Consider the following 27,922-nt stretch of genomic DNA (forward strand, 5'->3'; position numbering starts at 1 on the left):
GGAAGCGGCTCCCGAGAGGCGTGGCTAAGGCGTTCTTGCCGGATATGGTAGCCGGCTGGTCGGGCCTATTGTGAAATCTCGCGCGATCGCGCTGGTGCCGTCGGGGACGGGGCGGGGTTGGCGGCGGGGGCGGGGACCCGGAGCGGGAAGATGGCGGCGGCGCAGGAGGCGGACGGGGCCGGCAGCGCCGTAGTGGCGGCCGGGGGAGGCGGCTCCGGTCAGGTACGGAGGCCGAGAGGGGCCTGAGGGGTTCTTCCCCACCCGGGGGGCCTCCCACGGGGCGTGTCCTGCTTTTTCTTAGGGAATCTAGTGCACTGGGGGCTCCTTGCCCAGAGGGACCTTGAATACCGGGCCCAGGCGGGGCCGGGCGGCCCGGGAAGCCGGACAGTTCGGGGAACGGGGCCCTGTTGCGCGCTGGGTCCCCTGCACGCTCGCGCCGGGCGGCCACCAGGCTTGTTGCTCGATCCGAGGAGACAGTGGTGCGGAGGGGCGCAGACTGGTACCTAGGCACCCTGGGTTCTCGACTCCTCGATTCCAGGCTCCAAGACTGTTCCTAGAGTGGACTGGCGTTCACGGCGTCTTTTTCTCAGTGCCCAACGTATGGGTAATGATTGATTAATGGGGAGTTTCCTAACTCTGTGAAGTCAGGTAATCATTGTGGGTAAGGGCACGCGCTGTAGAGTCTGACAGACCCATTTTACGGATAAGAGTCCAAAGAACAGACTGAGGCGCTTGTAGAAGGTCACCCAGGTTAGGTTTGGGATCCAGTTCCTGTAGAACTTACCAGACATAGCTAAAGCAGGGTGGCTGGAGCTGAGATGGGTGTGCTTTCAGCATAAATTAGTTCCACAGGGGAATTAATCCTGGTTCTGAAGACTTCTGACCCATTGCCTCCTCAGCTAAACTGAGGCTGTAGAACATATTAGTTCAGGCAGCCACCCTTCAGACGTTTAGGGAATCGATGGAGTGACAGACAGCGAGGGTTTGCCGACCCACCCACTGGGATGTCACTGACATGTAGGAGGCAGCACAGGGAAAAGAAGTGTAGGTTTGTGGGGAGAGCGAAACTGACTCTCTCTGTGACCTTGGGCAAGTTCCTGTCCCACTTTGGGCCTTCATTTTTCCGGTGGTGAATGAAGAGGTTGGACCACAGAGATGGCTCCAGCCCTGTCCCTTCATCAGTGGAGTGGAAGAGAAGACTGGTGTGTAAACAGAGAATTATAATCCTGGATGACAATGGTGGTGACAAAAAATCTGTCAGGGACTGGGGGAGACCAGAGGAGAGGCGAATTATAGCACCCGGGGAGGACACCAGTATGAGATTTGTGTCACAGAGCCAACATTCCTGGTCTTGATCTTTTCAGCATCTTCAAGCAGGGCCTGGCCCGGGGGCAACCTGAGGAAATGTTTGTTGAGTTAGGGCCAGAATGAAGACCCAGTCCCTGTCTCCAGGGGCTTCCCAGTCTTGCTGAAAGTTCTTTCCCCCTCTGAATTTCTCTTGACTACTGGGTAGGGGGTGATTAGAGAGACTAAGGCTCCCACTGCCCTGACTGCTCTGAGTTTACAGAGACCCACCCCTCTAGATCCCCTCTGGTCCCACTCCTGCTTAAAACCTTTCAAGACTTACTCCTTTGCTTTCAGGATTAAGTACAAATTCTTCGGCAGATCAAGGCTTTGCATGACCTGCCTTTTTTCTTCAGACTTGACTAGGATTTTTCAACCTCAGCACCGTTGACATTTGGGGTTGGATAATGCTTCATTGCAGGGGGCTGACCTGTGTGTTGCGGGATGTTTAGCAGCATTCTTGACCTTTACACACTAGATAGCATAGCAGTAGCCCCTTCCCAGTTGTGACACCTAAAAATGGCTCCAGACATTGCTGAGGTCCCCCTGGGGAAGGCAAAATTGTCCCTGTTTGAGAACCACTAGACAAGAGGAGCATCAGCCACTGTGAAGCTGTTATTTCCAGGAGTGTCCCTCAGTCTCTCTCCTCGTAGCCTCTGCACATGTTTCTCCCCTCTTTACCTGGTCAATCCTGTACGTCTCAGATGCTCTCTCCCCTGGGAAGCCTCTCAGATGCGGTCAGAGCCCCAGCAGTCCCTGGGCACCCCTGTGCCAGCCCTGCCCCCCTGGGTTTTCACTCTGTCTCCTCCAGTGGACTGTGAGTCTCTGGAGGACAGAGCCAGAACTGGCTTGGTCACCACTCTGTCCCCAGCACTGCCCAGCTCAGGACCAGACCCAGAACAGACGCTCAGCATTTGTGGAATGAGCAGCTCTTGAGGCAGAGGCTGCACTGAGGTGGATGCCCGTGGTGGATCCAGGCAGGCAGTGAGGATGCCCCGACTTTCTCCCAGCTCCCGCCCAGCCTCATGATCTCAGCTGTTTCCTGGGCCCCTTAGTGGGTGTTCCTGGGGATTGTGTGTGAGACTGGGCATGCGGGTCCAAGAGCAGGTACTATGTCTTAGTCACTGCTGTGTCCACAGCCACCACCACCCTTCCCTGGCCCGTGGGGCCTGGCCAAGAGCAAGTGGACTCTCAGCAGTCTCCTGCTCCGGCCAGCCAGCCCCTCCCTTGGCCAGAGGCTCAAACACAGAGCCCGCAGCTCTACTCATTGTTCCTTCAGCTAACGTTAAGTCCCCACTCCATGCTAGGCCCTGTGCAGATGTTGGGGATGCAGCTGCGACCCAGACAGAGGCCCTGCCCTCTTGGATCTCCTGTATTTGTTGAGCGCTGGGTGTTGGGCAGGGGTGCCTGGGACAGGGACAGTGAACACAGTAAATAAAGAAAACATACTGGGTCAGGTGGTGATAAGTGCCCTGGACAGGACTAAAGCTGGGGAGGAGCATAGGAAGTGAGGTCTGGGTCGTAGGGTTGCAGTTTAAATTGGGTAGTCTGGGAAGGGCTCTTTGAAGAGATGACATTTGAACAAAGACCTGAAGGAGATGAGGAGGGTAGCACACAGATACATTGGGAGAACGCCTTTCAGGAAAAGAGAACAACCAGTGCAGAGGCCCTGAGGTGGGAGGTGCCTGGTGTGATGCGGAAACAGTGAGGAGGCTGGTGCGGCTGGAGCTGGTGTCTGCAGGGAGAGGGGTGAGAACAAACAGCCACAGAAGGGGCTTGAAAGTGCCAGGCCCTGGGGGTCATGGTGACAACTTTGCCATTACTCTGAGGAAACTGGGAACCACGGTAAAGTTGCCATTTTATTGAGGTCTAGTTTAGATGCTGTCACATTCACCTGTGGTCAGTGTAGAGTTAGTTCAGTGGCTTTCAGTACATGTCTGCAGTTGTTCAGTGGAACCAGCAGCACAGTCTGGTCTGAGAACATTTCCATCCCCTTAAAACTTTCCCTTGTCCCCTTTTGCAGTTACTCTTCCCCCAGCAGTGTTCCTTTTTATTGCTAACTGGTATTCCATTGCACAGATACATCACAGGTCATTCATCAGAAGACCTTTGGGTTGTTTCTGGGTTTAGGAATAACACTGCTGTGAACAGTTGCGTATAAGCTTCTGTGTCGACGCGTGTTCTCATTTCTCTCTGGTAGAGACCTAGGAGTGCGGTTGCTAGTTTGAATGGCAGGTGCATTTAGCTTTTTACGCAGCTGCCATATTTTTCAAAGCAGCAGCTCCCTTTTTCCCACCAGCAGTGTACTGCCATGCTAACTTTGCACTTCCTCGGCGGCACTTGTGACCGTCCCTCTTTTTGATTATGGCCATCCCTGTGAAGTGGCACCTCATTGTGGTTTTCCTTTGCATTTCCCTGGGAGGGTTTCCAGCCAGCTTGTCCACCATTGTGGGTAAGAAAACAGACCTGGGAGCCAACCAGACATGGGTTCAAATCCTGGCCTGGCCTCAAGCTTCCTTTTTTTTTGACCCAGAATCAACTCAGATTTGCTAGAAACCCTCACTTGGCCCCTCGGTGCTCCCAGGAGCAAGGTCAGCTGAGCTAGAGGACCCGGTGCCTATTTGACCTCACCCCCGCTGAGCCAACCCCTTGCCTACACCTTTTCTCTCCCTCAGACACCCTTCACCCGGACGCCAGAGGCAGCTCCTCGGGAGGCCCCCGTAACCACGTGACCCGAGGCGGGTCCCTTGCCATCACCACTCCTACCTGTTTCCTCCGGAGTGCTTTCCCGTTTACCATTATTCACTGTCCTGTTCACTGTTCTGCCGGTGTGTTTCCCTCTAGACCCGGAGCTCTGATGGGAGAGGGCCCTGAGCTGTGTGGCCACCACCGATCTTACCGCCCAGCACTGGGCCTGGCCCACAGTGGGTGCTCAGGAATACTTTTTTTTGACACACGAAGGAAGGAAATCTTTTCTGCCCTAAACGTACCAATATTATCACAGCCTGGCCCTTGGGTCAAAGAGGTGAAGGATCAGTGAGGGGAAGGGACACGCCCGAGACCTCACAGCCAGAACCTATGGGACCAGCCCGCAGCCTAGGTCTGTCAAGCCCCAGAGCCCCCGCCTTGCACCACAGGGCTGTCCTGCACTTTGGGAGACAAAAGAGCTCTTGCTAGTGAAGGGGACAGGAAGTGACAAGTGACGTTTAACAAATGCTGGCCTCAGCTTCGTGGCAGCCTCATCTGGCCAGGGGTGCCTCTGTCCCTGCTCTTGGGGGCATTCGAAGCTGAGAGGAAGACGCTGCAGAGGAGTGGGCCTGGAGTGGGACTGGGGGGACTTGGGAGGCCCAGGAGTGGGTAGATTTGGGTGGCCTGGGTGTTCAGGGCAGGCCATTCAGGAAACATTTGTTGATTTATCGAGCCCCTACCCTCTGCCAGCCCTGTGCTGGGCAGTGCTCCCACCTAACAGCGATCATGACAGTTCTGGTCCTGCCTCTTAAAAGCTGAGGGGTGATGGGCCAGCCGGTAGGAGGGAAGAGGGCAGGACAGGACTGGCAAGCCAGCAGGTGCAGAGAGAGGGGCCCCATCTTGGGCCCTTTCAGCCTGACCTCATGAAATTCTCTGCCTCTGAGCTTCTGTTTCTGACTGAAGGTTCTTTCCCTTGGAGTCCCTGCCTGACTCCCTGGCCGCTCACCCCTTATCTAGCTGCTGTCATCCTTCCTGAGTGACCCAGACAAGTGCCTGAGGCTCCCTGAGCCTCCCTTTGCCCGGCTGCCAAATGGAGCTGAGCATGGTTCTGACCTCACCGGGTGGTGTGTGCCGTGTGCATGTCTCTCTCCTCCGGCATGGCTCACGGTGGCGTGGCTCACTGTCTGGTTGTGTTTTTCTGTGTCTGTCTCACCTGCTGGATCCAGAGCCTCTGGAGGGATGGGCCCCACACAGAACCGGCCACAGAGGAGGCCTCAACAACTGTTTGCCCGGGGAAGGACCTTTCAGATAAACCCAAGCCTTGAAGACTCTTAACACCCGCCACGCGACCGCTTCTGCATTACCCCAGTAGCCACCTCCTTGTATCCTGGGCTCCAGCCCCAAGGAGCACTGGACGGTTCTCAGAGTCAGGCTGTGTCTCTCTGCACTGGCCAGCTTGTTATGATTTAGGCCTCAGCTCTCCTCCTCCAGGATCCCTGCCTGACCCCCAGGCAGGGCCAGGCATCCCCTCTGTGCTCTGCCCCGTGTGGGGGCCCTGGTACCTCAGGTTGCCTCCTCACCTGACCTCTGTCCCTGCAGGTGACCAGCAATGGCAGCATCGGGAGGGACACGCCGGCGGAGACCCAGCCCCAGAACCCACCACCCCAGCCGGCACCCAACGCCTGGCAGGTCATCAAAGGCGTGCTGTTCAGGTAAGCAGATGCGGCTTTGGTTTTGTTCGTTGAAAAAAGTTCAAAAAGAAAAGCATAAAGAGGAAAACAGAATCACTAAGGATGACCATCATTACTATATTGATGCAAATCCTTTTTATCTTCTCACAGTTCTGGAGGCTAGAAGTCTGATTTGGAGGTGTCAGCGTGTCTGGTTTCCTCTGAGGCTTCTCTCCTTGGCTTGTAGATAACCGTCTTCCTGAGTCTTCACGTGGTCTTTCCTCTGTGTGTGTCTGTGTTCTAATCTCTCCCTGTATGAGCAGTCATATTGGATGAGGGCCCACCCTAAGTAATGACCTCACTTAGTCTTAATTACCTCCTTAAAGGCCCTGTCCTGTCTGCAAAGAGTCACTGAGATACTGAGGGTTGGGGCTTCCTCACATGAATTTGGGGGAGGTGGGGGAAACAAGCTAGCCATAATACATACTTTACATAAAATTTACCATTTTAACTATTCTTAAGTGTACTATTCGGTGGCATTAAATATATTGACATTATTGTGCAACGTCACACCATCCGTCACCAGAACTTTTTCATCTTCCCCAAACTGAAACTCTGTCCCTGTTCAACACTAACTCCCCATTTCGCCCTCCCTCAGCCCTGGCAGCCACCATTATACCTCTGTTTCTCTGAACTTGGCTGCTCTCAGTACCTTGTGTAAGTGGAGTCATATAGTCTGTCCTTTTAAGACTGACTGGGGATGATCCCTTTACCTGTGGATTCATGTGACCATTCCTGGGCAGTGGGAGCACAGGGCTGGCCTTCTGGAAGCCTGGCCTCTGACTGAGAGGCCCTGGGGACCTGTTGGGTGGGGACAGGGGGGACACTTGGGACTGGGTTCAGTCTCTGCCTGCCTAGACTTGGTGCTGGTCCCCTCCCTGCTCTGGGACTTTGTTTACCCATCTACAAAATGGACATTTCTTTTTCTCTCTGGAGAGGTGTTTTAGCTAAATGGTCAAGAGACTAGGCCATGCACTGGGCAGTCACTTCTCCCCTTGTCAGCTATAGGGGATTACACAGCAGAGTTGTTTCAGACAGTGATCGCCTTGGCTAGGACGTTCCCACACGGCCATGGCCATATGCAAGGGGGCCTGGGGATTGTCTTTATTCTGGAAAACAGAGCACCCTGCTGAGAAGCAGGGCGTCTATTGCTACGGGAGAAGGGGAGAGTGATTTGGGGGAAGCAACTTCGTGTCTCCTCCATCCTATTTTATTAGTTTTTTTCCCCTCAATTTATAAATAATAGGGGCTTATTGTACAAAATAAAACACTTCACACAATACAGAGGAGTATAAAGAAGAAAGTAACAAAAAAGTGTAACGTATTGGCCATTCTGTAAACATACACCTGTAACTGCCCTTACATGGGATTAAATAAGGGTTCTCGCAGACAAAGTTGTGCAAAATGGAGAAAAGCTGGAAACAGCCTGCTTGTCCAACATAGGAGATCAGCTACTAAGATTTGGGTCGCATGGCAGGTGTCAGAGTCTGCAATACCAGTGTGTAAAAGCACAGGCCTGCCTTGACACCTCAGCTCCCCGACCTCTGAGTTGTGTGACCCTGTCAGGTGATCACCCCTCTCGTGCCTAAGTTTCCACCCCAGAGCAGAGTGCTGACAGTTAGCTCACAGGTCATCAAAGAATTCCAGTAGAATCTATGTCAACTGGGGGACACAGGGGCTGGCATGTGCTCAGAGTTGAAAGAGAAACAGCTGATAAATAGCCCACCATCCCCGCTGCAGTCACCGATCACGTTCTGGTGGGGATAGACCCACTTGCCTGGAGTCCTCCGGGAGTGGCACATGGGACATGGAGGAAGTCACCACCATTGAGCCTGGACACTTGGGTGTTGTTCCTGACATGCACCCCCAAGTTTGTTCATCCGTGGAGCCCTGTCCCTCCTCTTCTCTTTGCCAGCTTCTCCCCTCCCATCGCTCCCGTGTCCAGTAAGGACTTAGAATCTTCTTATATATCAGTTTCTTTTTTTCATGCAGGCAGCTATGAATAAAGATTATTTTTATCTTTCCCCCTCATTTTTACATAAGAGGTAGCCTATTTTACACTGTTCTGCACTTTGATTTTTTTCATTAACAACATATCTTAGAAATCTTTCCACAGCAGTATGTAAGGGAGCTTCCTTCAGATGGATGCTTTCCATACAGCCACAGCGTAGGCTCATTTCCTTCCTTAGAACCAGGCAGCACCAAATATCAGTCCGGGTGGGTTCCCAGAGACCCATCTCATCTGGAGTTCTTAAAGGGAGTTCAGGATGTGTTTTCAGGGGCCTATGAAATCTCAGAAGTGTCAAGCAGATTGCGTGAGAATGGCCTTTTTAGGGGGGTAGAGGGTGGAGTCCATAGTTTTCAGCACATCCTGAGACTGTACCAGTGGTTACCTGAAGTAGGGGGTGGGCTGGGAACTAGGTAGATAAATGGATGGGCTGGGAGGGAGTTTTCATTGTTAAGTCTTTTCATTTAAAAATGTAAAATTTTTTTTTTGATAAAGTCTTTTTATTTTATTTTATTTTTTTAACATTTTTTATTGATTTATAATCATTTTACAATGTTGTGTCAAATTCCAGTGTTCAGCACAATTTTTCAGTCATTCATGGACATACACACACTCATTGTCACATTTTTTTCTCTGTGAGTTATCATAACATTTTGTGTATATTTCCCTGTGCTATACAGTGTAATCTTGTCTATCTATTCTACAATTTTGAAATCCCAGTCTATCCCTTCCCACCCTCCACCCCCCTAAAATGGAAAATTTTTCTGTGAATGTAGAATGCTTATTTGGGATAGGAGGGAGGATTTAAAGTCTCTTTCATTTACTTATTGCAGTAAGTTGAAAAGCATTAGGTAAGGGCCAGTCCCCTGGAGGCCTGGCGTCCTCGGCAAGGGCTTCCTGGTCTGGGATGTGGGGATGGAGGGCAGCGCCCGTGAGCACTGTGAGAGGGTCCATGAAACTGTGAGTATACGGCTGCACACAGGTATTCTTCGGGGGACTGGGGATCTGGAATCCCAAACAAGTCTGACTCAGCCTGCCTCGTTTTACACATGGGGACCCAGAAGCCCAGAGCGGGTGGGACTCATGTAGGCCACACACCGAGCCAGGGCAGAGCTGCCTGTGGGTGTCCTTGCTCCCACACTCTCCCTTGGCATGTTCACTCCAATGACTAAAATAGGAGCCTCCCTTGGAAGTGGAGGGGTCCCCAGAGATGGTTCCAGACCTTCCCCAGCCATGTGTGTTGGGGATTCTTGGGGAAACAGTAGGTGGCTCAGCTGGGCCGGGGCCCCTGAGACCCTGGACCCCAGGGCTCCATGGCTTCTGCAGGCAGAGGCAAGCCCCTGTGCTTAATCCTGCCCTTTGACGTGGTTTGGGGCTCAGCAGGGAGGCATCCACACACTAGAATTCCCTTGTAGTGTTTTTCCATTCCAAACGTTCTTGTGTGCCTTTTTCCTGTGATGAAAATAGCAGTAATAGCTAACATATCTAAGGCACTTACTGAGTACGTAGCAGGCTCCATTCTGGATGATGTATACAGCGTGAGTGTGTGTGTGTCCATTTAATTCTTGTAAACAGCCCTGCAAGGTAGGTAGTGTTGTTGTCCCCATTTTAACTGTCAAGGAAACGGACGCCTAGAGAGGGTAAGTCTTGCCTGAGGTCACACAGTCAGGAAGTAGCAGAGCTGGGCTTCAAACCCAGATGTTATAGCTCAGAGGCTGAGTGCTTAACCTCTCTGCTATACGGTTGACCCTTGAACAACGTGGGGATCAGGGGTGCTGACCCTCCGTACCCACACGTAACTTAATGTTGGCCTGGTGATTCCTTTCTGTCTGCGGTTCTGCATCCCTGGATTCAGCCAGCCACAGATCTTGTAGAACTGTGGTATTGACTATTGAAAAAAATTTGTGTATAACTGGACCCTCATAGTTCAAAACTTTGTTGTTCAGGGTCAACTGTGTTGCTTTTCATACTTGTAATCAATAAGTTTGTGTCTAATTTAATAATTACAGAGCTACATGAATCTGTGAGGCCTGAATTAACAGAGTAGGAGTTTATTTCTCTCTCTCTCTCTCATGTACCATTCTGAACTTAGACCAGGATCATGTGGTCTTCTGCAACCCAGATTCCCTTCTACTTTTTGTTCCCCACTGCTAGGTTTTGCCCCCTTCTCATGGCCTAAGATGTCTACTGAGGATCCAGCCATCACATTCACATTCCAGGAGGGAAGAAGAAATCAAGGAGGATTGCTCTTTCTCTTTAGGACACTTCCTAGAAGTCCAACATAACACACTATTTTTATGTTTTACTGGCCAGGACTTTACCATGTGTCCATACCTAGCTGTAAGCAAAGCTGGAATTATAGTCTTTATTCTGAGTAGCCAAGGAGTCCACTTAAAATTTAGGAATTTTTTTTCTGAAGAAGGGGAAGATGAATATTGGGAAATAACTAGCAGTCTGCTACAATTCTGTTGTGGGGCTTTTATTTTGTTCATTAAAAAACACTCAAAAAGAAAAACCTAAACAAGAAAGTAAAAATCACCTACAGATACGTCATTCATCATTACTGTTTTGGCAGTGATCCTTTTACATGTTAATTCATACACATCCCGATTTTATTGTGCAGAATTCTTTAAGGCAGTATTGTGTTTTGAGGCATTTTGTTTTGTTTTTGTTTACCCTCACGCCTTCCCTATCCCCCCAAACCAAAGGAATCCATTTTAAAGTCTGATGGGTATCAATTTATACCTTTCTCTGCTTTTATGTCGGTATAAAGGTGCATTACAGATCATTGGGGTTTTTTTTCTTTTTATTGTGGCAAAATATGCATAACATAAAATGTACTATTTTAACCACTTTGGAGTATACAGTTCTGTGGCATTAAGTACATTCACATTATTATGCAGCCATCACTGCCATCCATCTCCAACACTTTTTCATCTTCCCCAACGGAAACTGACCCGATTAAACACTTAGTTCCCATTTCTCCTTCCTCCAGGCCAGGTTTGTTTGCTTGTTTGTTTGTTTGTTTTTTAAACAAAAATGGAATGACACTCAACACACTTTCCTTCATCTTGCCTTTGTCTTTTAACAGTGTATCCTGGAAATACCTCTATGTCAGTTACAACTCTAAGACTGAAATATTATGTTTATTCAATTTTGTGAATTCAGAAAATGACTCAAATATTTTTGGGGGGAGGAAGGTAATTAAGTTTATTCATTTTTAAATGGAGGTACTGGGGATTGAACCCAGGGCTTTGTGCGTGCTAAGCAGGTACTCTTAACACTGAGCTGTACCCTCCCCCCTCAAATATTTGTTTGAACTAAGATAGTGTCATTTTGTTTCTCTTTCAGTTTTTCCTATGGTGGTATTCAGAGTGTGGATACTTCTGAAGCTCTCTCTCACTATACATTTTGAGAGTTTCAGAGTTCAGTGGCTCTGAGCTTCTCAAATTTTGGTTTGGTTTCTGCTAGTTCTTACTTATAATGTCTTGTCTCCTTGTGTTTGGCTTGTCTTTGGCTGTGTGTTGATCATCATACTTGGAAAATTATTTACAGGAATCATTTCAGGCCTAGGGTAAACATGCTTTCCTCTGGAGAGGACTTGCTTTGCTTCTGGTGGCAGCCTGTTGCATTATCAGTGGTGGAGGATGTGGGGCGGGGGGAGGTTCCTTGCGCCAGGTTCAAGGATCTGTCTGTGTCCACCTGGTGTGACTCCAGGGAGGGCTGGGCCACACCTGCTTTCCGTCATCCTGGGCATGGAGCCCTGTGGGGTCTTAGCTTCTTCTAAGGTAGTTCTCTGGTTGCCTCCTGTGGGCCTTGGCTAGCATTTCTGTCACTCATCAAAACACCTAGCTAATGTCCTCAGATATTAAAAAAAAAAGAAGCTCCCAGCGCTCCTTTGCTTCTTTGGTTCCCACCTTCCCTTCAGTTTTTGCCTGCTGAATGTACAGTCTTGTCTGTTCTTCAGTGCTGTTCATTTAAGAATGTGTGTTTACATACATTTTGTATGTAAACTTGATAAAAAATATATATGAGAAAATATATGAAGAACATATAGAATATATTATTGCTCTATCAAGATATATAATTATACATATAAAACTAGTGTTGGTGTGCTCTTAATCATATTAATTTTACCAAGCTTTTCCAAATTGTTTCCAACAGGGGTATTGGTCTGAATTACCTAGCCCAGTGTTACCAAAAATAAGGACTAATCCATTACTTACTGTCTGCTTCTCCAGTTTTTGGTTGACTTGAAGTTCTAAAATGTTGCTCTAAGGTCTGAGCCTCTAAAATGCTGGGATTCCAGACTCTAGGGTTCTCACACTTTGGGATTCCAGGGGAGTTGGGCATTAGGTTTCCTAGTTCTGAGGTTTTGAGGGTCCAAGCCCCTGTGGCCACCAGATCCCAGGGGAGGAGTCTGTGTGGAGACCAGGGCAGCGCCAGGTCCCCCACACGGGTGAACAGGGACATCTGGGGTCTCTCCCCAGACATGGCCTTTCGGGGCATCTTGTCTTCTCAGCAGCCCTGCAACTGCCTTCTCAGGGGCCCTCCCTACTTGGCCACCAACCCCTGGGTCAGGACCCAGCATGTGCCAAAGTCAGAAGGAGGTCAGGCCGAGCCATGTTAGAAAAGGTGTGGAGACTCACTGTCTGCCCTGCTTCCCTCCTCAGGATCTTCATCATCTGGGCCATCAGCAGCTGGTTCCGCCGAGGGCCGGCCCCTCAGGACCAGGCGGGCCCCGGAGGAGCCCCACGCGTCGCCAGCCGCAACCTGTTCCCCAAAGACACTTTAATGGTAACCATGGGCTGGGAGGCCAGACACGGGAGATGAGAGTGTGGGGGAGGGACATGGGCAGTCGGGACAGACTCGGGCCCTGGTCACTGTCAGGTCTGTGAATGGGTCCAGGGTTGAGAAACTGAGTCCATCCTCAGCCCCTGAAACCTGTGTCACTCAAGGGACACTTCTAAAGAACAAGTAAATCTTTTTGGTTTTGTGGTGGTGCTCTCTCTGGGAAAGAGAGACAGTAAAGGTGTCACTCAGATAAAAGCTGTCTTAACAGAGTCCTTACATATTTTAGTTCAAAAGTATGTTCAGGCTTTAAATGTTGCAAAGGGAGGTGTGCAAGGAGGAGGAAAGGGGTTGGAGGGAGAGAGCAAGAGGCCGGAGGGCAGAGTGGGCACGGGGAGAAGTGCACTATTGCCGCACGTGGGCAGCGGCCGGGCTTCAGGAGCATCAGCAGCGAGGCTCAGACCCCAGTAATCTCGGCTTCTCCCACCTTGCAGTTCTTTGCAGCTCTGAGATTCCTGATTTCACAGAATTCTGGCCAGCAGGGTGACCACTGCTCAGCTGTTCTTTATCAGTGGGCTTCCAGGGCTCTGGACAGAGACAGCCTCAGGGACTTGAGAGAGGAGGGAGCTCTGAGACCAGCTCCCCCAACCGCCAGGTTCTCAGTAGCCGGCCGCCATGCCTGCACATCTTGACTGTGCTTTGTCCATAGGTCTGCAGAGCTCTGACCAAGGAGCCCACGAGAGGCTGAGAGGGGAGAAAATAATTCAGGGCAGTCTGGATCCTTTCTGACCCCAAATTCTAATTGGCAGTTTGGCCATTCTTTAATTGTTTTTTGCTCTTTGACGTCAGTCACAGACTCAGACCAGGACAGACGCGGTGGGTGCGAGGAAAGAAAAAATGTATTCTGCCAGCTGCTACTCTTCTCCCCACTAGCCCCCGCCCCCGAGTTGTTCATATCAGTGCGCTGACCACCGCCACAGCTCTTCAACTGTTAACCTTCCGAGGCTTTTATGAGCAGCCCTAAGCTCCCCCTTTCCCTTCCCAACAGAACCTGCACGTGTACATCTCAGAGCACGAGCACTTTACAGACTTCAATGCCACTTCAGCACTCTTCTGGGAGCAGCATGACCTCGTGTACGGCGACTGGACTAGCGGCGAGAACTCAGACGGCTGCTATGAGCACTTCGCCGAGCTGGACATTCCGCAGGTGGGGACAGTGCCTGGTTTCTGGCCTCAAGGCTGCTCGGCCAGCACTCAGGGCCTTTCCTTGAGCCAACTCCCAGTCCTTTCGGGAGTCCAGGTTCCAAGCCTGGCTCTACTCTCAGTTCACATGCTGTGTGACTGGAGGCAAGTCCCTGAGGCCCCTGGGCCTTGTCCTCCCCACATCTCCATGTGGATGGAGTTGGAATTGGCCTAGGATCCTCCCAGCTACTTTCAGGGTTATGTAACTCTGTGGTTTAAACCAGTGAAAGATGAGCAATCGTCCGTGAAAGTGTCGAGTCTTCACTAGTTTGTCAGGTAGCCTGGTTTGAAAATAATGGTTAATGTTGATTGAGTACTTACTGTGTACAGGGCACCAGGCTAGGCTGACTGGTGGAAAGCACCCAGCAATCCTATGAAGTGGGAACTATTATTTCCATTTGACTGATGAGGAGACTGAGATACAGAGAGGTCACACCCAAGGTCATGCTACTAGTGAGAGATCTGAACTCAGGCTGTCTGGCTCTGGACTCTGGTAGCCCCAAGTTCCAATCCTACCTCCTCCAGGAAGCTCTCCCTGACACTCAGGCTCAGGCAGTGCCCTCTCTGGGCTCCCCTACCCAAGCTCTGCCAACTCTGGGGGATTGTCACTACCTGGATATGGGCCTGTCTTCCCCACGGGACTGTGAACCCTGTCAGGATAAGGCTAGGACCTTCTTGGTCACCACTGTATCCCCAGCTCTGCCCAGCAGGGGGCTGGGTACAGAATGTTGAATAATCAGTGAATTTTATGAATCTGTGAATGTTGATATCTCTTTGGAGCTACACTCTCATTCATTTTTCCCCATCAAGTCTTCTCCTTGGCCTCCTAGGGAGGAGGGGGCATGTGTGCTGTGTCTGTCTCTGTCTTGGTCTATTTGGGTAGCTGGACTCAGGGCAGTGATGCTGTCTTTCTGAGGCAGATAGGATAACCCATGCTGAGGGGTGGCTCCCACTGAGACCTCATGTCCAGCCCCCAGACCCCTCCCCAAGATCCCAGTAAGGCTGAGTGGCAGGAAGCCAGGCAGGGAGAGCTGCTCCCAAGGACTTGGATGTAACCTTCCTCCCCATATTGGCGGTGCAAGGGTGTCTCAGCTGTACCTGACCTTAATTTACAGAGGTGAGTGAGCAGCGACACAGAGAGGCCAATGCCATTGAAAGAAGAATTTACTACTTACATTTCCCAGGAGGAGGGGGCCCCCCACCATTGCCACGCAGGGCCATAAGGGAAGCACCAGGTTTGGTCAGGAGCAGAAGGAGCAGGGAGGGCCTAAGCTAAAGCCTTTTTTGGGGTTTCCACAGGAAAGGCCAGGGAGGTGGGGGAACGGCTTTGGACTGACCAGCTCGGGTGTTGTGGTGGGCTCTGGGCTAGAGGGTTGGTCTCTAGTTGTCTGGTACCTGCCCTGGGAGCTCCAGTGCAGCCTGGTGTGTGAATCAGATAAAGGGAGTGGTTGGGAGTGTGGACTTGGAGTTGGTTGTTTTGTATATGAAAGATGTGTTCGAAGGCAGGTGAGTTGGTTATCTCTAGGAATCATCTAGCCCTGGGAGGGGCAGTCTCTCCCTGGCCACATGTTGAAACAGCATAAAATATAACAAACATGGTTTATTAACACAGAGGTGGACTTAAAAGGCAGGGAAGTGAGGACACAGCACGGCCAAGTGAATCCAAGCTCACCTTGAAGGTCAGACAGAGAGGCTCCAGTTTGGCCTTGGCCATCGCCGCTTCAGTCTCCTCATCTCTCTCCCCTTACTGCACACTACGTAGCCTCTCCGCTTGAGCCCCGTCACTGCAGCTGGAACACAGGATAACACGGCCCACTGCTTAAGGTTTATGTGCGTTATGCAGATGTGAACTCACTGGATGGGGCAGTTACCATGTGAGGTGCCAGAAGCGGGATCTAGCCTTCACGGTTTTACTGTTGAATGAATTGAGGTCGCTAACGTTTATTGCGCTTTCCCTGTTTTCAGCGATCTCACATAATCCTGCAGCCCTGCTGGCCCACAGCACTGATTACCTGCACCCTGCAGGTGGGCACTGAGGCCGCACAGCCCTTGTGAGCTAGAGCCGGGTTCGAATCAGAGTCCATCTGACTCTAGTGTCCTGCTCTTAACCGCTCAGCTACACTGATGCCCCACTGAGCACTCAGTGAACGGGGTGGGGAAGCCACGGGGGGCGGGCGTCTTGAGGGCCTTCACTGTTTCCTTCTCCCGTCCACCCACCTTGCAGAGCGTCCAGCAGAACGGCTCCATCTACATCCACGTCTACTTCACCAAGAGTGGCTTCCACCCAGACCCCCGGCAGAAGGCGCTGTACCGCCGGCTCGCCACAGTCCACATGTCTCGGAGTAAGTTCCTCCCTGTCCTGGGGGCCCGGCTGGTGCTTTGGGCCTCAACTCCCAGTCCACGAGGGCAGGCGGGGACCTTGTGCTCAGGGAGGCCGATGTTGGTGGCCGAGTTCAAACTGCGCATATGCTGTGTGCCTCTGTGGGCAGGTGGGAGAGGAGTCGGCTTCGAAAGAGCAGGTGGAGAAAGGGACTTCTGAGGGAGGAGACAGTGTTCACAGGAGGGGAAAGGCAGGGCCGGCTTGTGCACGGTACCTGGCCTGGTAGAGCGGACGCTCGAGAATAGTCTGTGAATGAGGGGGTATGGAGTGAGCAGAGGGAACCGGGAGGACCTTGGTGACATGTTGCGTCCACTTGTGATCTCCGTGACTGCACGTGCATCGGCTGCTCCTGGAATGCATGTGCACAGTGCTGCCCTAGGGGGGCCCGAGGCGCAGTGTGCAGCTGCCACGCACAGGCTGAATATGTTGTGTGTGACTCTCCGTCCCCGTACACACACCTCTGAGCAGAGCCTCTGTTGATGAAGCAAGCTGGTGAGGGCCATGTCACTGGACAGGCCCCATTCTTGTCCCCGCTGGCCACCCACCTGGTTCTGGGGGCCCCCCTGAGAATCCCGATCCGATGAGCAAACCCCAGGACTGCCAGTGACCCCTAGAAGCCTCGAGTCAGAGCTGGCCATCGGCAACTCTGACACGCCCTCTTGTTGAAACTGAGATTCTTTCTGCCTGGTCCGTCTTCTTAAAAAAAATTTTTTTTTGTTTTAAATCTCTTGTTACAAGTATATGGTTTAAAATTCAAGTAATTCAACCAGACAGTGAAACTCATCAGTCCCCTGCTCACCCGCTCCCGCCCTCCCCAGTTTCCACTCCCCACAGGCAACTGCTTTAGCTGTTTCTGCTACCTAATCTCCAAGGCTTCCAATAGCAAGTTGATACTTTGATTTTTTGGTTTTTCAGTTTCAGACATTATCTCTTGACTTCCTACTCTAGAAGGGGAAATCTCAATTCAGGAACAGAATTTTGGTTAGATTAATATTCAGTATTCAAATGCTTTTGAGTATGTGACTCTTATTCACATCTGAACGACGCACAGGGCACAGAGTTTATTTTTAATTTCCTGTCCAGCTTCTTTTCCATGAGGTTAATAATTGTTAGCATTTTTTCGCTTGCTTTGTGTCTTTTGTCCTTGAGTCCACTGTCTCCTGATTGGCAGTCATGAGAATCTCTCACCATACTTGAGTTTCAGCAGATCTGGAGAACAGGACCTCCCCCCGCCCCCGCCCCAAAGACCCCGTTCCCTTTGTGTGAATTTTGTGTGCCCCACCTCGCTCTGATTTTGCTGCGTCTGTGGACTTGGTTAAGATCTCTCTGACTGTTTCGTATGGCCCAGTGACACAGGTACTTTAATTTGCGGTGGTTAGATTTTTTCTTACTTCTTTTCATGTAAAAATATCCCAAAGGATGAGAATGTTTTTGTTATCATCTACACTCGATGAAACAAAAAGTTGGTGACCCCATGTCAGTCCCCAAAACTGATTTGGAAAAGTCACCCAGGTATGCTGAGTGCTGTTCTCAGTGAGTGTGTCTGGGGCCTCTGCTCTGTGGGATGTTCCGCCCGGCTGGCTGGCTGGTGGAGCGAGTCTGTGTAGATGTGGGCAGAGGTGAGCTGAGGGGGTGTGGCCTGCAGTCCCCACAGAAGTGTCCCTGCAAGTGCAATTCATCAGGGGTCTGGGTTAGGTGTGCCTGACTCCTCAGAGGTTGCCTTGAATGCGACCCAGGTGGGTGGCTGCTCACCTGCATCCCAGTTACCCTGATCAACCTGGATCGATGCCAGCATCTTCTGTGGTTTTGTCTTTGGTGAACAAGATCCATGTCACTGTGCTGAGGTCGTGTTCATGGTCGATGTGACAGATACTGGCATGGTCTGCAAAATAGAATCTGCAGCCTTATGGACCACCAGGGTCACCCAGGTTTGCCTCACAGCTGGGCCAGCTTGGAGCAGGGACTTGGAGGGATGTGGAGCTGGCCACCGGCCAACTCCAGGGCATAGAATGTGACTGTGGGATCAGAAAAGATCCCTCCCTCCCCAAAGGGCCAGTGATCAGTACTCTGGAGCAGCTGTCCCATAGAGATATAGTGCCCGCCTTAGAAGTCATTTTAAGTTTTCTAGTGGCCACAGTAGAAAAAAGACCATAAAATTTATGTTAGTTACAATTTTATGAAGGTCAACATGTTGTCATTTCCAGATATGATCAGTATTAAAAATTAATGAAATATCTGACACTCTTTTTTTTCCTGCACTAAGTTTCAAAATCCAGCATGTGTTTTGCGCTTGTAGCATATCTCAGTTTCAACTGGCTGTATTGCTGGTGCTTAGTGACCTCATGTGGCCTCACATGGCCACAATCCTGGCTGGTGCAGTTCTAGAAACTCTGAACTTCAAGAAAAGGGAGCTTTTTTCCTCCCTACGGAAGCCAGGTCCATCTCACATTACAATTCCATCTGTATGCTGCCAAGTAGCAGAATGTTCTCCACCTGAGCCAGAGCTTCTCTCCTGCGCCTCCCACTCCAGGCCCTCTGGGGCCAGCCAGGCATGGCTCCTCCCTTCCCTGGACAGCCTTTCCCAGATGTGGAAAACAGCAGAGCCTTTCCCCCTGGAATTTATCCTTCAGGATGCCCACCATTGGGTGTTTACTGCTCTTCCCGGACGTGGGGCCAGGTCTCAGGTGCATTAATGATAGAAGTGATGGGACAGTACTCACAGTGACAGCAGCAGGGCCCGGGCTGAAACCCGCAGTCAGTTCCCAGAAGCATGGAACGTAGGGAACGGGAGCTCATCCCTGGAATCTAGAAGCCCCTGGTTCTGAGGGGGTGTGGGAGGGATCTGGGCCCTGTGGTTTGTGTAAACGTGATAGGCAGGGATGCTCTGTCCGGCTGGGCTCTGTAGAGCAGAGAGCCACTTCCCAGTGATCCTGCCAGGAAGAGGTGGGACTTTGATCCTCATTTTCCAGTGGAGGAGTGAGACCCAGGGAAGTGGCTAGCTCACCAGTGTCCTTCAGCTCTTGGGAGACAGAGCCAGGATGTGACCCCAGGGTCCCCACTCATGGCCAGCTCCCTCTCCCATTTCCCCGTCTCTCCCTAGCCCCTGGGGGCAGGATGGAGAAGTCATAGGAGGGGCAGGCCGTATGTTGTCCCAGGGTGGAGGTGGGGAGACCGAGCATAAACAAGCACCAGCCCCTCCTGCTGGCGTGTCTTGGCAAGTTCTGGGCAGGGTGGCAGGGATCCCATGGCTGACCTGGCCTCTGCAAGAGGAAGTGAGGTCCACTCTGGCCAGGGATTCACAGCCCCAAAGTGTTCTCATGTCGGCGGCTCTAGGCCTGCTTTTGAACTGTTGCTGCCCTCCTGTTTTTATTCGTCTCTTCTGCTGTTCGTCCCTGTGGGCTTAGCCCGGGGCCGGGGCTACACCAGTGTCCAAAATGGGCCCAGCCCCACCTGGGATTCACAGACTGGTTGAGGGGACAGATAGCAAACAAGTAAACCAATGGGCAGGTGAATTTGCAGTAGTGGACTGTTGTGAAGGAAACAGGGATGGCGAGGAGCAGGCCTGGGGATCCTCCTTCCGGGGAATGGGCAGGGAAGCCCTGTGGAAGGAGGGGCCTTTAACCAGGGGCTGGAAGAGTGAGAGGAGCCAAACAGGAAGATCCCAGCCATGCTGGGTCTGTGCCAGGGAGATACAGCAGCACATCCGAAGGCCCAAGTTTGGCGTATTTGAAGAGAAAGGAGAAGGGGTGGGCGGGGGGTGGGAGGTGGCGAGTGCTGAGAGTTCAGTATGGCTGTGGTGAGCCTCTCAGGCGCCCTGCTTGGGGCTGCGGGAGCCACCTGGGGTTCTGAGGCAGCGGGATGATCAGATACTTGGTTTAAAAGACTCACTGGCTGCCGTGGGCAGAGGGGATCTTAGTGGGGCAGGAGTGTCCTCCAGGAGACCAGTGAGGAGGTGATGATGGTCATCCAGGAGGGGACACTGTGGCTGGCCCAGGTTGGGTCCCTAGAGGTGGGAGGGGTGGTCAGATTTGAGGTGTGTGCCAAAGGGGACACCCCCAGGACGGGCTGATGGAATGGATGCAGCAAATTCTGGAAAAGGAAGACTCCAGTTTTCTGCCTGGGGCAATTTGATGGCTGTTAGTGTCACTGTAAAGACGGGGAACTGGGGGCTGGCTGAGATTTGAGAAGGCAGTTCAGGCTTTCTGGTGACTGTTACTGTCGGCTGGCAGGTGGAAGAGTGGCAGCCAGGAACCCAGGGAGCAGCTGTTGGTGGTCAGAGGTCTGGGGCCTGGGGCCGGGGGCCTGCAAGTGCCAGTCGGTCTCACGTGCACATCTTTCCCTGCCTCCCCTCCCACAGTGATCAACAAATACAAGCGCCGGCGGTTTCAGAAAACCAAGAACCTGCTGACAGGGGAGACAGAAGCTGACCCAGAAATGATCAAGGTAAACACAAGCAGAGCCAAGTCCAGGGCCTGTTCCCAGCCCAGCAGCAGCCCATCTGGGTTGACCTCAGGGACCACCACTGAGCCGTCATGGGGACTTTTAGCTGAGCCTCAGTTTCCCTCCCTGGAACGGGGTAGGAGGCAGCGCTGCCTCTCAGGGAGTGGGGAGGCTTCTCACTGACACTAGGCACTAACAGAGCAGGTGCTCTGCGCGCTGTACACACACTCGGCAGCCTCTCGCCAGCCCTGTTGCATGGATCCCCTCACAGGAGACTTCCCCAAGGTGTCATAGTGGGAAGTGGCAGGGCTGGGATTCGCACCCAAGCAGCCAGGGCCCAGGCTTGGCCTGGCACAGAGTAGGTACCCGATAATGTGACTCTTGAAGGAATACTCTGGGGCAGCTGGGGCACTGGGGTATTGACCTGTGGTGGGCACCAAGAATCCCCTGTCTCCCCGAGGTGGTTCCGGGCAGGTGGGTGGTCCCTGAGTTGGAGACTGCACATGGGTCCTTCACCTGTTCTGTCTCGAGGCTGCACTTTGCCTCCTGGTGAACATCCCACCCAAATCCATGGGTCTGGGTTTTCTGTGCTGTCAGGTGGCCAGGGGATCCAAGGCAGCGGGCTCTGTAAAGGCTGTGTGCAGACTTACCAGGGTGAGCCCTTGGCCAGCGGTCGCAGTGGCAGTTGCTCTTAGGCTTTCGCGATTATCACGGGAGTCCTTGGGAGGAAGCGAGTGGGTACCTCTGAGGCTTATCAACCCCCTCACCCCTCAGAGGGCCGAGGACTATGGGCCCGTGGAAGTGATCTCCCACTGGCACCCCAACATCACCATCAACATCGTGGACGACCACACGCCGTGGGTGAAGGGCAGCGTGCCTCCTCCCCTGGACCAGTGTGAGTCCCCGCCACCCCCACCCCCAGGTCCTGACCCAACCCTTGCCCCTGAGATCCCTAGGTCTCCCCACTCCCAAGCTCCCCGCACTGCTCTGCCCCTCTAGACACTCCCCTTCCTCCCACACCGCGGGTGAGCCCAGCACTGACCACCGTGTGCCATGTCCAGCCTCATCCAGCCCGTGAGCTTTTTTCAGAAAATGTGCCTTAGTTGCCAACCTTGGAAATTCAAAGCATCACTTTAAAACCCAGATTTCTGACTTTTTGTTTTTATAAAACCTTGATCCGTGGTGGCCCTGGGGGCAGCTGTAGTCTGGAGCTGAGCTGCAGCTGTCCCCTCCAGCTGGGGCCTGCCCAGCCCTTCCTACCCTGTCCTCTCTGCTAAGGTCAAGCAGCCCTTTAGCTCCTTGGCCAAGAAATGTTCCCTGTCCTCCAGTCTCTGTCAGAGGGGCCCCATCAGGTCCCTGCACCTTTGTCCCCAGAGGCTGAGTGATCGCCGCTGCCCTGGCCCCCATGGGTACCTGTGGCCTCCGGCCTGGGCTGATGGTGCCCCTGCTCCGCACGCCTGCAGATGTGAAGTTCGACGCCGTGAGCGGTGACTACTACCCCATCATCTATTTCAACGACTACTGGAACCTGCAGAAGGACTACTACCCCATCAACGAGAGCCTGGCCAGCCTGCCGCTCCGCGTCTCCTTCTGCCCGCTCTCTCTCTGGCGCTGGCAGCTCTACGCCGCCCAGAGCACCAAGTCGCCCTGGAACTTCCTCGGTGATGAGCTGTACGAGCAGTCAGATGAGGAGCAGGACTCAGTGAAGGTGAGGCAGGGACGTGGGGGCTTCCCAGCACCTTCCTGGGCTGCAGGAGGGGAAGGGGAAGTGGGTCAGGCTGGCGGCCTGGGGACCTCTGGCCGATGCTCCCCTGCCCACAGTTTTACAACCTCCCAGGCCCCGTCCCTGCAGTGGGCAGGAAACAGGGCCTGGCTGACTCTGGGAGTCCTGTCTCTGCAGCTTCCATGGTGCTGCTGGTCATGGCTTTTCTGTCTGCTTGGCCAGGCCCTAAGGGTCTGGACCTGCTCTGCCTGCTTCCATCCAAAGCTGCCTCCCCGACTTTGGGCTTGGACTCAATGTCTCTGCCCCCTCTCACAGTGTCTTGGAGTATCATCCTTCTCTCTGCCTGCATCTGTGATGTTGAGACTTGGCTGTGCTTGCTTGGGATTGTCTTTGGTGTTGGGTTTCTGTTCCTCACTCCAACTGTCCCTTCTTTGTTACTCTGCCTCCCCCCATTGCTGTCTCCCCACCTCTTCTCTGTCTCTCTCCATCTTTCCTCTACCCTCTCTGCATCCCTCACCCACTTCTCTGTGCCCATCTGCCCATGTCTGACCTGCTCTCCTCCCAGCAAGCACTCTCTCTCCCCTCTGGGAAGCCCCAGGGGTTAGGTCTGTGGGGAAGGTCAGCAGGTTCTTCGGGTCCAGAAGGAAGAGACGGGCTGGCTAATGGAGGTGCTGCATTGGTCGGGCCCCAGCACAGTGCTCACAGCCATCTCCCCCACCCCCGCCCCAGGTTGCCCTCCTAGAGACCAACCCCTACCTGCTGGCGCTCACCATCATCGTGTCCATCGTCCACAGTGTCTTTGAGTTCCTGGCCTTCAAGAACGGTAGGTAGGGGTGGGACCCTGGGTTCTATGAGAGGTCATGGGGGACTGGGGACAAGGGGGTACATGGTGGGAGGATAGGGCCTGCCCCCTCCCTCTTCCTCTCAGGCCTTCCCCCTACCTGGGCTCCATTAGGCCCCTCTCTAGAGGCCTAGTGAGCAGTCGAGGGCAGTGGCCGCAAACTCCCAGTCCAGAAACTCCCATCCGCCGGGTGTGGTGCTGGGGGAGGGGCTGAGCCTGCTCTTTTGGCAAAGGCCAGGACGGCACCGCCAGGAAGCCGGGCCGGGGAACTCCAAGGCTGGGAGCAGGGAAGCCCCAGGGCTGCTCCTGCCACCCTGCTTGGCAGGCTGCCTGTTGGGGAAGACCCCTCAGGGTTGAGTGTTTGGGGCCCACCTGTATGGGAAGGTGACAGCCGTGTCCCCAGAAGGCCCCTAGATTCCAAAGGCCAACACCGGTGATAGCCAGCATTTGAGGGGGACTGGACGCATGCAAGGCACTGTTCCAAGCACCCTCACCAGGGAGCTCATGGAGTCCCTGCAGCCACAGCTCCGTGAGGCAGCATCGTCACCCCCGTGTTTATGGTGAGGACACAGAGGCTCAGGGAGATTAGTTACTTAGCCTACAGTTACACAGCTCCCAAGAGTGTGGATTTAGATCTAGGCAGCCTGCTCTGGCTCCAGGCCCTCGTTCCTTCCCTGGAGAACCCCAGTCTGAAGGAGGACTGCTGCTCTGCAGCTTCTGGGAGTGACAGTAGTGATGACTAGTATTATTATTATTACTGTCCTCCTCCTCATCACCAGTAAGAGGACATTGCCATGACTGAGTTACCTTCTGGAAAATTAAAAATCGAACAGTAGGTGGTGTCAGCCCGTCAGGGTGGAGTCTGTTAGCAGTGGTGCGTGCTGTGCCTGGGCATGCGCCGGCTTGCAGACGCTCTTGCTGACCGTGAGCTGGGTCCCCTGGGGTCCATCTTTTCCTAATGAGAAATGAAGGCACAGAAGAGGTGGTTCCTTGCTCAACGTCATGCAGCAGGGGTGTGGGCCCTAGGCGAGCCCAGCTTTGTGGCCTCTGGTCTGAGGCAGAACTAGGATTCACCCTCCCCCACCAGAACCATGTCTTCAGACCCTTCTTCCCAGTTAGGATTGGGGGGAGTCCTGTGAGTGTCCCCTTCAGATCTCCTCAGGGTCTGAGGGTCTGCTGAGTGTGCTGGAGCACTGGAATCAGAATCAGAGCCAGGTGGGCGGCCAGCACCCAGGACATGGCCCCATGTGACCACGGGCTTGGCTTCTCTGTAACACAAGCATGTACTGGGTTGGCGTCCTGTGGCAGTAGGTGTCAGATGCTCCGCCTAGGCAGGGTCAAACAGTGCTGTGACCCTCATTTGGCTGATGGGGAGACCAGGGCTCAGAGAGGGGCTGACCTGGGCCCTGGAGGGTCGGGGGTGGGGGATGGTGTCCCAGGACAGTAGTACTGGAAGGAGCTTCAGTTGGAGAGCAGAACACACAGACCTGTGTGTGCCCTGAATGTCTGTGGGCCAGTTCTTTCATGGTTTCAGGGTTGTGGGCTGGGAGAGGGGGTCCTGAAGCCTGTGACCCAGATCTTCTCACCCAGGGCAGGCCCCATAGCATCAGGGTGAACAGCTCAGGTCTAGTGTCAAGCAGACCCGGCTTCTATGCAGATTCTTCTAGGTCTGGCTGTGTGGCCTTAGGAGTGTGGCTTCTCTGAGTAGCCCTTAGCACTTAGCGAGTGGTGAGCACCCAGAACATGTAAGAGGTCACTGTCACCATCACTGCCACCCTAGGGACTGCGCCCTGGGGGCCGGGATGTCCCGATGTGAAGACTGCAGATATCCTGCCTGCCTGGTGCTCGGCACGGCGCCCGTAAAGCAGAGACTACCCCTTCACGGGCAGGGAGGTTGTGTGCACCCTCCGCCTTGGCAGACCCCGTGCAGCCCCGGGGGTCTGAAGGGTATGGGGCTTGAGGGAGCTGCAGGAGGGAATCGGAGGCTTCTCAGACTCCTGGCTTTCCCCCATCTCCCACGCACAGATATCCAGTTCTGGAACAGTCGGCAGTCCCTGGAGGGCCTGTCTGTGCGCTCCGTCTTCTTTGGCGTCTTCCAGTCTTTCGTGGTCCTCCTCTATATCCTGGACAATGAGACCAACTTCGTGGTCCAGGTCAGCGTCTTCATCGGGGTCCTTATCGACCTCTGGAAGATCACCAAGGTCATGGATGTCCGGGTAAGGCCAAGCTGCCGGGCTGCTTAGGGAGCCACCAGGGGTTGGGAACCAGACCCTGGAGCTGGCCCCTGGGGGATTCCCAAGACCAAGGGGATTTTTGCACCAGGGGATTTTTTGGGTCACACGTGGGGCAGGGGAACTGGGAACAGTGGGGAAGGGCAGGGGCTGGAACTGGTGTGGGGGGTGGGAGCCAGTGCAGCAGCTGACCACGGCCTCCCTCCCTATCTGCAGCTGGACCGGGAGCACAAGGTGGCAGGACTCTTCCCCCGCCCAACCTTCAAAGACAAGTCCACATACGTGGAGTCCTCGACCAAAGTGTATGATGATGTGAGTGTCCCCAACAGTGGGTCCCAGAGAGGGTCTCCAAGTACCTGCACACTCCTGAGGGACCAGGGGATGGGCCATGAGTGCTGACAAGCCCATGCTTCATGGCTTGTGCCCTACCCTCCAGTGTCCCCCGCCTGCCATATATACTTCTTGGCCAAGTCCAGAGTTCCCAGGGCCACCTGGAAATCCCCTGGCTGGCCTGCCAGACCAGGTGTGCATGGGTGAGGGTGGGGAGCAGGGGTGCCAGGCGAGGCCCAAGAGCCGGTCCCAGCCCCGCCCTGTGACCCACAGATGGCGTTCCGGTACCTGTCTTGGATCCTCTTCCCGCTCCTGGGCTGCTACGCTGTCTACAGCCTCCTGTACCTGGAGCACAAGGGCTGGTACTCCTGGGTGCTCAGCATGCTCTACGGCTTCCTGCTGACCTTCGGTGAGCAGGCTCTCACCACCCTCAGCTACCCCAGTTAGGGCAGTTGTCCAGCAGCCCTCAGCCCCATGGTGGGCCATGCTGGGGCCTCAGCAGTCATTAAGTCAGCCGGCCCCCACCCTCCTGGCGCTCAAGGTCCAGTGGTCAGGATGGCACGTGGGGAGCCTCCCAGGGGTGCCTGGTCCAGCCTAGGGGTCAGGGAGGGCTCCTGGGAAGCCCCAAACTGTACATTTCAGTCCTCATCCTCAGGCGAACCCACGGAGTAAACAAGCAGATGAATGAGTTACAGCATGTAACAAGTGCTGTGAGGGGTGTGTAGAGGGTGGTCAGAAGATGTCTCTGAGGAGATGATATATAAACTGAGGCCTGAAAGATGCCAAGGAGAAGGCTGCGCAAAGAGCTGGTGACAGAGGGCAGAGCAAGTGCCAAGGCCCTGAGGTAGGATGTGCCTGGATGGTTGGAAAGCAGCAAGGAGGCCAGTGAGACTGGAGCCAAGTGAATGAGGGGAGAGAGGCCAGAAATGCAGTCAAAGAAGCCAAGGTTCAGGACGCATGCCCCTTCCTCTGCTCACGAGTGTCTCTTCACCACTACCACAGGCTTCATCACCATGACACCCCAGCTCTTCATTAACTACAAGCTAAAGTCTGTGGCCCACCTGCCCTGGCGCATGCTCACCTACAAGGCCCTCAACACCTTCATCGATGACCTGTTTGCCTTTGTCATCAAGATGCCTGTTATGTACCGGATCGGCTGCCTGCGGGACGGTGAGGCCGGGTGGGCAGGTGGGTGGGCTGGCCAGCAGGCTCGCACCAGAGCTGGACACAGGCAGAGCCCTGGTCTGAGTGGGAGGCCCTGGCCTGGGGGTTCAGTCCCAGGGGGCTCAACCCACTCTTTACAGGACCACTCCACCCACCCCTGCTGACAGTGAGCCAGGCGGGCCCCTCCCCCTCACACTGCCCCTCCCACCCCCAGATGTGGTCTTCTTCATCTACCTCTACCAACGGTGGATCTACCGCGTCGACCCCACGCGGGTGAATGAGTTCGGCATGAGTGGCGAGGCCTCGACGGCAGCTGCCCCTGTGGCCGAGGTCCCGACAGCAGCAGGGGCCCTCCCACCTGCCCCCACCACCACCACTGCTGCCGCCAGCGATGAGGCCTCCACGCCCCTGCCTGCCAAGCCCACCCAGGGGGCCAGCTCTGCCAACGAGCCCCAGGAAGCCCCTCCAAAGCCAGCAGAGGACAAAAAAAGGGATTAGCCGCTCCTGGTCCTCCTTGTCAGCTCCAGCTCCTGGTGACCACCGCCCCTGCCACCCCGGCCCCCTCGCCTCCCCTCCCTGTTGCCCTTCCCTGGACAGATTGGGCCAGGGCTGTGGGAGGCCCCCGTCGAGCCAGGGCCCAGCGTGTGCTGTGGGGGCTGGGGCAGGCCAGGGCACGTCATTTGCGGAGGCACTGTCTGTTTGTCTGTCCCTGTGTGTTTCTAGCCATCTTGCCTCGCCAGCCCCGCACCGTTGGGAATCATGGTGAAGCCGACGTGGAGCTGTTGAGGGGGTGGGCCAGGCGGGGGAGGGGCCAGGGCCCCCCTGCGGGACAGCCACGGCCATCCATTATCTTGTCCCTCGATCCCCCACCACCCCCTCCTCCCAGACCGCCGCCCTTTAACACAGTCTGGATTTAATAAATTCATATGGGTGTTTAACTTAAAGTCAACAATCCCCCACCTCGTGCCTTCCTCTGTCCCCTTGGAGAGCAGGTGTGGGTGGCTTTCTTG

At 53.9% G+C, this 27,922-nt stretch overlaps 1 protein-coding gene across 1 annotated transcript; it reads left to right on the plus strand.

Moving 5' to 3' along the window:
• Positions 1-121: 121 nt before the first annotated feature.
• Positions 122-27,864, plus strand: CLPTM1 (CLPTM1 regulator of GABA type A receptor forward trafficking). The gene is made up of 14 exons (XM_031458815.2): positions 122-222; positions 5,632-5,744; positions 12,444-12,567; positions 13,610-13,768; positions 16,028-16,145; positions 20,541-20,626; positions 21,398-21,518; positions 22,087-22,331; positions 23,076-23,169; positions 25,213-25,403; positions 25,635-25,730; positions 26,022-26,157; positions 26,751-26,918; positions 27,127-27,864. Exons 1-14 carry the CDS (start codon positions 151-153, stop codon positions 27,408-27,410), a joined length of 2,007 nt encoding a protein of 668 aa, XP_031314675.2. The 5' UTR covers positions 122-150; the 3' UTR covers positions 27,411-27,864.
• Positions 27,865-27,922: the final 58 nt, after the last annotated feature.

The sequence above is a fragment of the Camelus dromedarius genome, chromosome 9 (genome assembly GCF_036321535.1).
Source record: "Camelus dromedarius isolate mCamDro1 chromosome 9, mCamDro1.pat, whole genome shotgun sequence".
Lineage (NCBI taxonomy): Eukaryota > Metazoa > Chordata > Mammalia > Artiodactyla > Camelidae > Camelus > Camelus dromedarius.